The sequence below is a fragment of the Akebia trifoliata genome, chromosome 3, assembly GCF_017979445.1.
Source record: "Akebia trifoliata isolate Shusen 1 chromosome 3, ASM1797944v1, whole genome shotgun sequence".
In the NCBI taxonomy this organism is placed as follows: Eukaryota; Viridiplantae; Streptophyta; class Magnoliopsida; order Ranunculales; family Lardizabalaceae; genus Akebia; species Akebia trifoliata.
In genome coordinates this window covers 56,398,417-56,410,798 of record NC_141377.1, presented here as the reverse complement: position 1 = coordinate 56,410,798, position 12,382 = coordinate 56,398,417, and the positions used below count along the sequence as shown (strand labels likewise).

Here is a 12,382-nt window from a genome sequence, read left to right as displayed (position 1 = left end):
GTGTTTCTGTTCCTACTTCTTAGGCTAACGTTTATCTCCTCTCTTTCCTTCAAAAACGTCTGAAAAACCCTTCTTTTTCACTTTATTAATCTGAATTTAAAGTTTATATTTCCTGATTTCTTAGGGGGAAATCGAAGAACATGACTTCTATCTCGTCATCTCCATCTCTTTTCCTTCTCTCCTCTGAGTTATGTCGAAATGTTGGAGAGAAACCCACTTCGCTTTCGTTTCGTTTCTTCATTTCCCCATATGAAGATCTCTATCAATTCAGTCAGAAACCCGTCTCCTCTTACACCTAACAAGGTTAGTAGTTCTAATCCTCAAAACCCTATTCTCAATTTGGTTTGGTTTATCAGATTTCTTTACTTGAAAAACCATAATTTCTGCTTGTTAAAAAATGTTACGAAATTATTTTTGTTTGCTTGTTGGGCACTTGAATAAACTGATTTTCAGTTAAAATTCAAGACTCAAGTTGGTAAATTTGGTAAGAATTATGAGTAAAACTTAATTCTTGGTTTGGTTTTGACCTGCATTATGGAGTGAAATCAACTTTGCATGACCTAGTTTTGATGAATTGTAGTAACCAAGATTAGCAATATGAACAAATTGACTAAACAATTGGCGTTGAAATCGTAATTCGACCATTTTTCTAAAATAAAATAAAAAATAAAGAAATGATGTGAGAGCCAACCAATACATCAAAAGCTCTTAGGTGTTAATCTTAGATATATTTGAATTTCAAATATATCTAAGAGTTAATGCTGCATAAAGTTAAGTCCTCGTCTCTTTGGGGTCGTAAGACACCACATACTACGTAGCCAGCATTCTCAACGGCCCATTTTGTGGTGACTTTCACCTTGGTAACCTTCTTGGGTCCCAAAGTTACCCCTTTGATTGACACTTTTGGTGCCCACTCTGTGACAGCTTTCACTTTTGTACCCTTCTTTTTGTACCCCTTTTTCTAGGTCTTTTCTTTCAAGATTTGAAGGAAAGATATGGTTTTGGCTCTGATACCAAATGATAGAACTCAACCAATGTACCAAATGCACCTAAGTGTTAATAGCTTGCTAAAAGTTAGACCCCTCATATCTATGGGAACATAACATAAATAGAGAAGAAAATCAATCTCTTCGGGGGATTGGGATGCCCATGAACACCTCAAAAGTGATCAATTACCTAAACCAAAACCAAAACCAAATTCTATAGTCCCTAGTAAACAATTCCTTAAAATCCATAGTTATAAAGTCCAAAATAAACCCTAAACAAACCTCAAGGACTTCTTCCAACTCCAAGAGACCCAACTCCCAAACAATTAGGGTAAATTCTCTCAATGGACACAAAAAATGCCCTGAACCCCATAAATTTCACGAATTATCCTATTTTGTAACCTACCTAATATTAATTAAATAATAGCTTTTAAAATAAATAAAAAGAACTAGGACGACATCATGAATTCAATGTAACATTACCCAACTTGAAGATTCAAGTTCCTTCATTAAATTCTAGTTAAAACCATGTCTTATGTTTGTGACTATGTTCATATCTGTTTCAACTACCTTTGCCCATGTTCTTTATTAGAGGAAATAGATGAGGGTACGATATCCGAAAGCAGGTTTAGATATTCTGTTTTCGGTGGGTGATTAGCGATTTAGACCATAACCTCAATGTCCTAGGCACTTTGCTAATGTTAAATTCTCTTATGTCTGCAATATTCCATAAAGACAGTCTACCAGTCAGTTGCATGTACATTTGTATTGGGCGCGCTGATAAATGGTTGTCTCCTGTCAAGCATGCCATTCGTAGACTGTTTGTGACTACACTTCATCTACCTTTGGGGTTTGTGCTATTTTGCAGGAAAATGATTTTCTTGTGCAAATGTGATTTGCTGGAAATCATTTCCATGAGAAAATGCTATTCCCATTTTGGCGAGAAACTATTTTCCAACCTTAGCCCACAGGGAAATGATTTGCTCATCAGGGTGGGGAGATCCAGATGTTGTTCTCTTGTGGTTACCTCCACCCTCCAATTTTATTTTATTTTTTATAAAAAAAAAATGTATTTTTGGACATTTTCCTTGGTGCTACAAAAGATTGGTAAATATTTTCCGAGAACATCTATTTTCTGAAGACTAAATGTTTTCTCTGCAATCATACATATCCTAGATATCTTAGTTGGTTATCGGATGCTCACCTACAATTTTTTTTTGATAAGTATAACGATTTTATAAATATCAAAAAGGACAAAACAAAGGAGGCTGAAATAGCCCCCAAGGAAAAACAAAAAAAAAAAAAAAAAAACAGAGAAAAACGAAGGAAAAAAGGAAAAATGAATCAATTGCTCACTTTGACCCCTGAATCAATTAAAAAGGAAAAATGAAAAAATAAAATTATAGATTACTTTAATTGCTCACATACTTATGGCAGAGCTTGGTGGTTCAAGCTGCTTGGACCCGGAGGTCTCGAGGTGAAGCTGTGAAGAAACCCAATCGGAAATCCTGGAAACAAAGAACTGATATGTATATGAGGCCTTTCTTATTGAACGTTTACTTCTCGAAGAGATTCATACATGCAAAAGTGATGCATAGGGGAACCAGCAAAGTAATTTCGGTTGCAAGCACCAATGCCAAGGATCTGAGAAACACTTTGCCTTCCCTTATCGATCAAAATGCATGTAGGACCATTGGAAGGTTGATTGCAGAAAGATCCATGGATGCTGATGTTTTCGCGATGTCTTATGAGCCAAAGAAAGGTGAGAGGATTGAAGGTAAGCTTGGTATTGTACTTGATACCATAAAAGAGAATGGGATCATTTTTGTTTAAAACAGAGCTTCTGCTTGGGTGCAAATCGTCTTGCCGTCTGTTGTAGGGATGTTTTGGTTTCCTTGCTGTCATGATGAATGCAAGCCGAAGGAAGAAGAGAAGTTATGATTAATTTGACCGAATTCTCACTCTGTTCATTTACTTAGTTATTGATCATCTCTTGTTTAGAACTCCATGTTTTATGCCAATCAGCTGTTATGCTGTTCTACTGCAACGCCAATGGTCTGCTTCAGGAATGTGGGTTTGAAATGATTTTCTTCTGCCTTGGAGATTTTGGTGTATATTTGACATTTTGTTTTTAAATGATGTACCCATATTCCAACCTACCATCTTTTAGAAACAAACAGGAGTAAAATCCTCTCTCTCTCTCTCTCAGCAACTTCTCTTTTTGAAGTACGTGTTGTCGGATTAGACCATGAATTACAATTCTCTGAAACAATTGTATTATTATTTGACTAGGTAGCATGCATCGATGTAACGAAAATAGAAGGGTCACACTAATACTGATTTTGAGAGTAATTAATCAATTGAGGATGAAATGACCAAGATATAAAACTGATTTTGCCTTTGGTATCCGAAAATTCAATTGGATACATTCTTCTCTATTTTTTTTCTAATGGAAAAAATAGTGAATTTACTTAGGAATAGTTGAGCAAAAAAAAAGAGGTGGATTATTGAATTTGAGAAATTCAAAATGAAGGGTTTCTAGAAAATATTTTGACGAGGTTGGAAGTTATTTTTGCCTATTTTTATTATGCTTTCATATTGGTGGTATGGGTATAATTGCGGAGAAGAGAAGGGATTTGATCTCACAACCTTGACCGAGTCCGATCATTGTTCCAACACTCAAAATCCAGACTAGATTACACAACCCACATAATTCCATGCCAAACTTCATCTCTATTCAATCATTGATTGGATGGTTATTTCCGACTTATTTCTTAAAAAGTAGTTAAGGTAATGACGAATCCATGCAAGGGTATGTGTGTGTGTTGTGGGTGGGTGAGAGGGAACAACCTATGAACACTTCCAGCACAATCTCTACACACTTTGTAATGAGCAAGAGAAAAACAAAAGCTGCTTTTGCTGTATTTTGAAGCTATGTTCGAATTGATGTAAAAAAAGAGAAAATGTATAGTACCATCTCAAACTGTAGATTACTATTATTATTATTAATATTAATATTATGAATTTTATTAAGCGTAGTCAGTCACAATGTAATGATAATAATATAAAAGCATAAACACCTCTTCTTATCACAACAACTACAACTTTCTATGATCAAGTAGATATGCTGCAAAATAAGTAACCCACCACCACCTGCAAAATACACATAAAAACCATATCGATGGGTTTAAAAGCTAATTAATGAAGATTCAAATCAAAATTCTTAACATCTTGTTTTCTGTCAAGACAAGCAGCAACAGTTGATGAAGGAACCAAAATATGTGCATCCAGCTCCGCAGAATGCATTAGTTTTCCAAAAAATTATGATGTTTTGTTCAAGTCTTTTTCAACAATTCCCCCCGCCTCCTACATAATTTTTAAATGCACAGAGCACGCTCTCTATCCACAACAATTTGAAGATTTTGATTATAAAAAAAAAAAACTGTCACTTGAGAATTGTTCTTTAGTCAACCGTGCAAAATTTCTTTGCTCCGTTAATAATCAACAAATTATAACAGACCAAAATGTGAAGATTTTGGTACATTTCAAGGGGAAAAGGGTGAGATACTGACATTTTATAATAACAGAATAGTAATGCCCTGAAATGTGACGGAAGTCAGTTGGACCCTCTAAATATCTTTTCCAAAATCCAAGTTAATACATTTTTTTATAAAAAAAATTACAAAACCATCCTCGAATATATCCATAATGTTTTTTAAATTATCAGTAAAATAAAATAAAATAAAATAGTATTTTCAAAAGATTAAAATTCTTTTGATAAAAAGCAAAATATGCCTTCTCAAGTACAATGAATTCTCAAAGTTCTCAATGAATGTGTTACCTGATTCGGAATTATGCTTGCATCACGTGTTAAGTTGTAAAAAATTTAGGCAGCCTGAAACATCAATAGTAAGAAAAATGCATCAAGTCACAACTGTGAATGTGGCAAGTATATAATGGATTGATAACCATTGGAAAAAAAAAGGTGCATAATGGATTGGTGGGTCAAGTCAAGGTCGTCTTACAAACTTGCCATGAGGATGATAAAATCAAGGCTTTCTTGTGATAAGCTCATGATTTTGTTCTTCTTTCTTTTCCTTATTATTATTTTTATTTTGTGGCAGAATAAAACTGAGATGCTATACATTTCAAAAAGATGACATACTCTCCTTGAACTCACAATCTCAAGGTTTCATTTGTCTGTGGGCTCACCACCATGAATTGCAGAATACATGATGTTGGTACCCACTAGCTACCTCAGTGATGAGTCCACCAAATACCATTGTGTAGATATTCTACATATGAAAATACCTAATTTTTTCATGAGTTGATTAATAGTCAGTGTCTTACAAGAAAATGCTTTACCGTTTCATTAGATGGGGAGAAAATAGTTTTGACAGCCTCAAACACCTCTTCGATAGGCTTTCCTGCATCAATCTGAGCCCAAGAAAAAAAAACGCCAGTTGGCATCTGAAATCATTACAGAACATAGTGAGGTAGGAAATGTATACAAGAAATTACCCTGTGAACCTTCCCCTTTGAACCATAATGCTCTATCACAGGGAGACTGGATTCCACAAAAACCTTGAACCGCTTCCGTATTGTATCAATGTTATCATCTTCTCTTCCCTTCATTCCCAGAAATAAAATAAAATTGAATTAGGATATTTCAAAATTAGGAAAAATCATAAGGAAAAAAGAGAAGCAACTATCAAAAGATGCATAAGTAACTGAAAACTTGTAAAGACAAGACTTCATTTTCCTAACCTGGTTCCTACTCAAAAGGCGCCTTTCCATCTCCTCTTCCGAGCAATCAAAAAATAATACGAATTCAGGTATAATTCCTGTCTGTCAGATAAACCAAAATTATCAATAAACAAGGGATGGGAGCTATTGGGAGAATTAGCCTCATGAATGAATGTCAGTATAGGATCATCATCATCAAGGCATTTCTATTCTTTGAAATATGGAGCTATTGGAGCCCAAATTAGTTGTAAATTGCGAAATAAGAAAAGCAGACTTACAACGTTCTCAAATGCAGCACGGTTCTCTTCATTACGGGGGAATCCATCAATAAGGAATTTGTCATTATCACTTTCCTGCATTGCCCGTTGGAGAAGCTTAACTGTAACCTCTGAAGGGACAATCTTTCCTTCCTTTATCATGTTCTGGATCATGGTACTGCAGCAATAAATAAGACATTTACAGGCAATTGCATAGGTGATATCCTTGGGTGGGGGCTAGTCAAATGATGGGTATCAACCTAGCTACCCGTTACACATGATAGGTAGGTCACTCAGGAGGGCCATTAGATGTTCTTACTGAAATCTTCCTCTTAAAAAAGGTAATCATCATCCAACCACACACACCACACTAAAAAAATCCAATCATCAACAATAATCAGAAATCAGGTCAATGAGACGATGATAAACCCTAGGAAATATACAGAAACGGTGAGAAACATTTTAGAAAGTTATAAATTTATTGAATTAGGGGCGACTGGAACATTAAAAAGATAGTTTAGAGGTACCCTTCCGGTTTTGGTGAAATTTAGAGATACCTCCCTTTGTTTTCAAACTGATGACATGGTCCCTTGATTTCAGTCTTGCATGAGAGTCTAACGTAAAGTGACCATTAAAAATATTTCACTTCTGGTGTGATTTATAATAGGATGATGTGTACTCATAATATTAGAAGTTTTGGGGTTGTAGTCAAGAGATAACAATATGGTAATATCACAGTCCTTAAATTATTACCAGGAATTTAAGGTTTCTCACAGGAAGACAACAACAAGGTCAGCCTACCAATAGAAAACCAGTGGAAATAGTATGCCATGCATGGCAGAGTGGTGGAACTTGCCATCGGAGTCTTCTCACCTTAGAGTTTTTCTAGGCCATAAAACGACACCATAGGATGATATTAACTCTGCTGTGTTGCTTTTGTTGTGTCCAGAAAACATGGCATAAGAACTAGAGAGGAGAAACTAAAAAAGAAAAGGAAAAGGAAAAGAAGTTGATGGTTCAGATGGTTAGCACTATCTATCTGCATCAGTTTCAGCTTAGTCATCCAATATTGGACACCTCAAGTGAGGGGTCCTACACTTTGTACAGGTCAAACATTCTTATTTAAAATTTATACACTTAATTTCCCATCTTTCTAACTTGAGCTAAAAAAAAGTAATGCATTAACGTCGTACCCATTTTCAGAACCAGATTTAATCTCTGCTCGGAGAAGATCACCAGCACTGAGATGGGTGAACCCAAAGTGTTCAACAATGTTCGCACATTGGGTGCCCTTTCCACTGCCTGGACCACCTGTTCAATTATATAATGCCAACTAGGATCAGATCAAAAAGCTCTAATAATCAATTAAGGCAGGAAAAGCTGGACCCCCTCCAACAAAAAATCAACATGAAATAGGTCCCTAGCACAGAATATCAAAAAACAAGGACATGAAATAAATAGCCTCCTGGTAATAAAATAACCAAGGCACATCATCAATCAAAGCATGAAAATGAACACCGCATACTAGAAGCTAGAGAAATCAACCAAACTAGGTTTCAGGAGCAGAATACAGAAAAAAATAAGGACTGGAAATAAAATAGCCTCCCAAGTTACAAAAAACATCAAGGCATATGCACTAAATATATAGTTTTTGGGATCTTCCTCATCATTAAATCACTGTTACATTTCTTTTCCCTTGAGAAACTTAACTTGTGCATATTTGGTACATTTTGTCTCAACTCTACATACCATCTCAAGTTTTCAAAATCTTTTAAAATGGCCAAGTTCCTAAGTAACCGTCATTTTGATGGGTAGAGTGGGATTCTTGACACCTTCCCCACTCTTCAACTGAATCCCCTTGCCCAAATCTCTTTGGTTTGACCTTTAGGAGTCACTTTCTTTAAGAAAAATGTTTTCAAGAGAAATTTCTGTTTTGGGTGGCAATTCACACCCAAAAAAACTCATGAATTGTGGCGACTCCTGAACCCTAGTAGTTTGAATCTTCTTGAATGAAAATTCTATATCTATACATTTTGTTCTGGTAAAATAAAGGAACTAAACAAGAAAATGGAACTTTCAACAATTAGGTAGTTCAAATCCAATCAGGACTTATGTTCTAATTTTGACAGTAATGATTAGCAGCATAGATTATGCTTTCATTCCTTCTTTCTTTTCCATTGTTGTTTTGTATGTGCGAGTAACTATTACTTTTCTTTTGATAGATGTGTAACTATTACTTCATTCTCTATTAACACTTTTATGGGCCTAACCTTTTCTAACTAAAGTTTATGGCTTGTGCCCATGTCTGAATGACACCAAGTTGCAAACCACAAGCATAATACTTTTCTCCACTCACAATATGAACATCACTGATTTAAAAAAAATTTATAGACCCGGTGTAAGTTAATAGAAAACCACCGCACGGCTATCCCCGGTGATACCAGAACATGTGATCGATTTGTAATTGTACAAACTGGCATAAGGGACCAGGAGGACAACCATACAAATGGAAAACACTGAAAGAGAAAACCAGAGAAATCAGCTGTTGGGGACACCACAAGACAGTATAAGGCATCATTAGTCCCATAGCCAACAGCTGGTATTGGGTGGAATATGCTAACTTCCACTGAGTCTACAAAAAAGTTTCCGCTAGATCATAGATGTAGCAAGAAATGATGAAACTAGAGTTCATGAATCTAATTGCAACAAAGAAAATGAAATTCAGACTCTATTTTTCATTAAATTTTTAATCCACTGTAACAACAAACAAAAGTCTGTGAAGGTGTTTTGTTAATTAGAATGCCATCTACCAAAACAACCAGAGTTTCTAAAAAAGTTGATATAATAAGTTGAGTAACAGCAGAAACTCGGTTTGCGAGAAGATATGGGAACTTGTACATGCAGCAACTGAACTAAATATGATTAGTTGCAGTGTGAATTATAACTAAACTTTGAAACCCTTGAATGCTTACCAAGAACGAAAACAACTTTGATCTTTTTCTCATTTGACAAGCTTCCGTTAACATCCTGCAATAAAAAGTACACTTAACATATGGAAAATTCAAGATGCAGGTCTGACACAAAATATATCGGATAAAGGACAAAGCTCCTAGTAAGAGTGACATCACGTTTCCCTTTATACCATTCTTATTATTCTTGTAGAGCCATAAGCTACATTTTGTTGGGCTATCCATCAACATATTTTCACAGTAGAAGTTCTCATTGTACCTAGATTTGGGAAATTCGGTTGCTTGAAACTTATGTTTACAAAGGTATTATACCTTTAACTAAGAGACACGGATTTTAACAACATGAATTCATTATAGTCTAGTATAGAAATGGTGCTAGTCCAAGTGGCTGCATAGATTGAAGTGATCACCTGGTTTTTACATTTCTCACTGAAATGGGAATTACATTTTCTTCATGGTAAATAGAAGTATAGCACTATAGCCTCTTTCTTGGTTTTAGAATGAAAAGACCATCGCAATAAGGGCCAAAAATATGTTCTAGATTTCAATGACCAGCACAGTACTAGTTCCTTGTCATTCTGCACCAATTTAAGGTGTTTGACTATGCCTTTAGTGGTGGATATTAGTTATGCTTATTTTACCAATTATGAAACGGTAACAAACACTCAGAATATAAGACGAAAGATGTAAATAGCAAAGCATTAGATCCATGCATGAAATTTCATTACAAAAATCTAGCATAGAATAAGTTGACAGAAGATATTCTTTAATAATTTGTCGAGATAAACAAAAACAGCTTTTTATAACTTAAAGACCAGAATCTCTTCTAACCAAGGTTTAAAATGTTGTCTCTGTTTCAGTCAGGAGAAAACCTGAGACAATATTGACCAAAATACTCCAAGACAAATTGAAACATTTAATGTTTCTTTCTGGACTTGACTGTAACTAGAGAAATGAAAAGAAATGTAACTTTGAACCATGCTTATGATAATGAGAACACTAGTCTGGTTGTTGTACATGTCAAATCCAGTCTGATTGGTGATACAATAGAAAACATTAGCATCAAATTCTTGAAGGCCTCTCTAAATTTTTCTCTGCCTTCCAGGAAAATGGATGTAAATATGTTTGAATTTTAGTCACTACCAAGAGGAAAGCATGAAAAAAGTTCTCTAAGTCACTTAGTTTGGCTTGTAAACCCTTGTTCATCAACTATAAATTGTAAAGACATAGATATTCCACTTTCATCTTCACCATTTAGGTACAGAGATTAATATACAAACACTTGAGTGCCTGACAGATTCGATACACAAATATCACAGTAAAATATTCTACTAAAATTTTGATTATGTACATATGAGTCCAGACAGACATTTAGGCATATCAAGGTGTTAAGGGTGGCACATCAAACATGTCGCAATTTTCATAACACCAATATATATGCGCATTGCCAAAGTTATGAACTTGATTACTGTTACCAGTTCAAGCTAGCTCTCCATATCAGAACAAATACATAGGCAAAGATTTATTGGTCAACTGTATTTTCTAAGAGGAATGAGAGTATTTCACAAATATCTATTATATAGATTTCAGAGTATGCAACAATGAACAATATTTGAACTCAAGAAGATACCATGTTTGCAGCATCGATGACAGTGCCCATGAGTGCCAACTAAAATGTTTCTGCATAAAATAAAAAATACTAATATAAATTAAATCTGTTGAAAAAGAAAATATTGTAACAAGTAATTCAACTTCAACAAAATACAATACTTCAGATCGATCACTCTTAAAGTTTTCTACTGGTCCCCTTTCATAAATTTTATAATGGATTAAATAAATAGAAAATGCTTCTCTTTCAGGAAAAAAAGTTCTAGTTTTAAGATCCTGTCTAAATTATAAATTTTGTGCCCCCTAAAAATTCTGCATGAAAAGACTTTCCAGGATATCTTTTGAGGGCGCAAATGCTGATCCAAATAGGACTTTAAATTCTAATTTGACCAACAGGAATTATAGTTCTATTCAATACAAATCAATTCATTGACTCCAATCTTCACCGATCTAGGTGTTTCCATCGAAAATGCTTCTCTTTCAGAAAAAGAAAAAAAAAGTTATAGTTTTAAGAACCTATTTAAATTATCATTTTTGTGCCACAAAAAAAGGCAGTATGAAAAGGCTTTCTAACATATCTTTTTATGGCACAAAATGCTGATCCAAACAGGAGTTCATATTCTAATTAGATAGATTGGAATTGTAGTTCTATTCAATCAAATCTACAAATTCATATTTATAAAACTAAAAACAGTGAGTCCGATCTTCACCGATCAACGTGTTCCAATCAGATCCCTAAATTCTGTTAAAGAAAAAAAGAGGTAGATCACACTAGATCTAATTACATTTACTGAATAAAATTCGAATCACTTGATCTACAGCATTACTAGCTCAAAACACACCAGATCTGAAAAACAGAAACCACAGGCATCAAATTGAATTGAGATTAATCTCCGAAACGGATGGATCGATGTAAAAACTTGCAAAAATAGAGAAACGCAAGGTTGTAATTTGAAATAAAACTCATCAAAACACCTGAAGATGTGAAAGCTTAACAGAGATTAGTCCAAAAGGAGAGCATTCAAATTGATTAAAAATTAATCTCCAAAACGGATAGATCAACGTAAAAACTTGCAAAAACAGAGAAATGCAAGGTTGTAATTAAAATTAAAATCCATCCAACACACCTCAAGCTGTGAAATCTTAACAGAGATAGACCCAAAAAGAGAAAAAAGCTGTCTCAGATCGAAACAAACGTATTTCAAGGTCAAATCCATTACCTGATCAACAAAAAAGCTGGAGAGACGAAGCTTTGAAACGTAGAGAAAGAGAGGGAAACGGAGACTCTCTATAGAGAATGACCAAATACAAATAACTGTTTTTTAGGGCGTTATATAGTTATATATGGAGGCGTTCAAATGGCATCCTACCTGCCGATCTCCCATAGATGGTTTTTTAATTATTTTTATTTTTCTAAAAGAAAAAGCTTGCGTAATCCTAACGGCTGACGAGTCAGATCTTGACTCGCTCGTTCGGCTCGAAGCGGAAGCCGATACGCTAAAACGTACAGTACAGGAAAATTATTTATTGGATTCTTTCTAAATACACCCAATTTTTTTAGGAATATTTACGAAAAAATTATCAACTTTTGATGAATTTACGATTCGGGCTCACTGCTCATTTTAATTATCAAAATGTGAACGATAACGAATTTGAAGATTTTTAAAACGACTGTTTCGCAAGCTTAAAATGACTAATTGTAAATAGAGACACTTTAAACTTGTCGAAGTGCCACTTTAAAACTGCCGAATTCATTATCATTCTGAATTTTTTATAGAAAAATGTGATCATTCACATTTTAATAATTAAAATGAAC

General features: G+C 34.6%; 2 protein-coding genes across 4 annotated transcripts; one reads left to right on the top strand and one right to left on the bottom strand.

Moving 5' to 3' along the window:
• Positions 1 to 3,210, top strand: LOC147408213 (Ribosomal L18p/L5e family protein). Its single transcript, XM_086437113.1, is given in 3 exon segments — positions 1 to 226; positions 228 to 303; positions 2,424 to 3,210. Coding segments are annotated over 3 exon segments (558 nt in total). The 5' UTR covers positions 1 to 140; the 3' UTR covers positions 2,820 to 3,210.
• Positions 3,211 to 3,952: 742 nt separating this feature from the next.
• Positions 3,953 to 11,942, bottom strand: LOC147408212 (UMP-CMP kinase 3-like). Of its 3 annotated transcripts, XM_086437111.1 has the most exons (11): positions 11,787 to 11,931; positions 11,352 to 11,413; positions 10,589 to 10,638; positions 8,962 to 9,016; positions 7,183 to 7,300; positions 6,011 to 6,167; positions 5,754 to 5,834; positions 5,508 to 5,615; positions 5,353 to 5,423; positions 4,828 to 4,888; positions 3,953 to 4,139 (listed from the first exon to the last, which is right to left on the bottom strand). In XM_086437111.1, the coding sequence occupies exons 3-10, from the start codon at positions 10,616 to 10,618 to the stop codon at positions 4,873 to 4,875; spliced, it is 636 nt and encodes a 211-aa protein (XP_086293237.1). In that variant the 5' UTR covers positions 10,619 to 10,638; positions 11,352 to 11,413; positions 11,787 to 11,931; the 3' UTR covers positions 3,953 to 4,139; positions 4,828 to 4,872. The 3 variants fall into 3 exon arrangements, with proteins under 3 accessions (XP_086293237.1, XP_086293238.1, XP_086293236.1); XM_086437112.1 differs by lacking the exon at positions 11,352 to 11,413 and having other exon boundaries at positions 4,828 to 4,881; positions 5,352 to 5,423; positions 11,787 to 11,942; XM_086437110.1 differs by lacking the exon at positions 11,352 to 11,413 and having other exon boundaries at positions 11,787 to 11,942.
• Positions 11,943 to 12,382: the final 440 nt, after the last annotated feature.

Bases quoted from the DNA above. Each gene is read 5' to 3' on its own strand.
- LOC147408212 (XM_086437110.1), bottom strand. From the start codon at position 10,618: ATGGGCACTGTCATCGATGCTGCAAACATG. The intron at 5,835-6,010 runs GTAAGTCTGCTT...TTTATCTGACAG, and splicing joins GTGCTGCATTTGAGAACGTT to ACAGGAATTATACCTGAATT. The intron at 5,424-5,507 runs GTAATTTCTTGT...TCTTGGGCTCAG, and splicing joins CAAAGGGGAAGGTTCACAGG to ATTGATGCAGGAAAGCCTAT.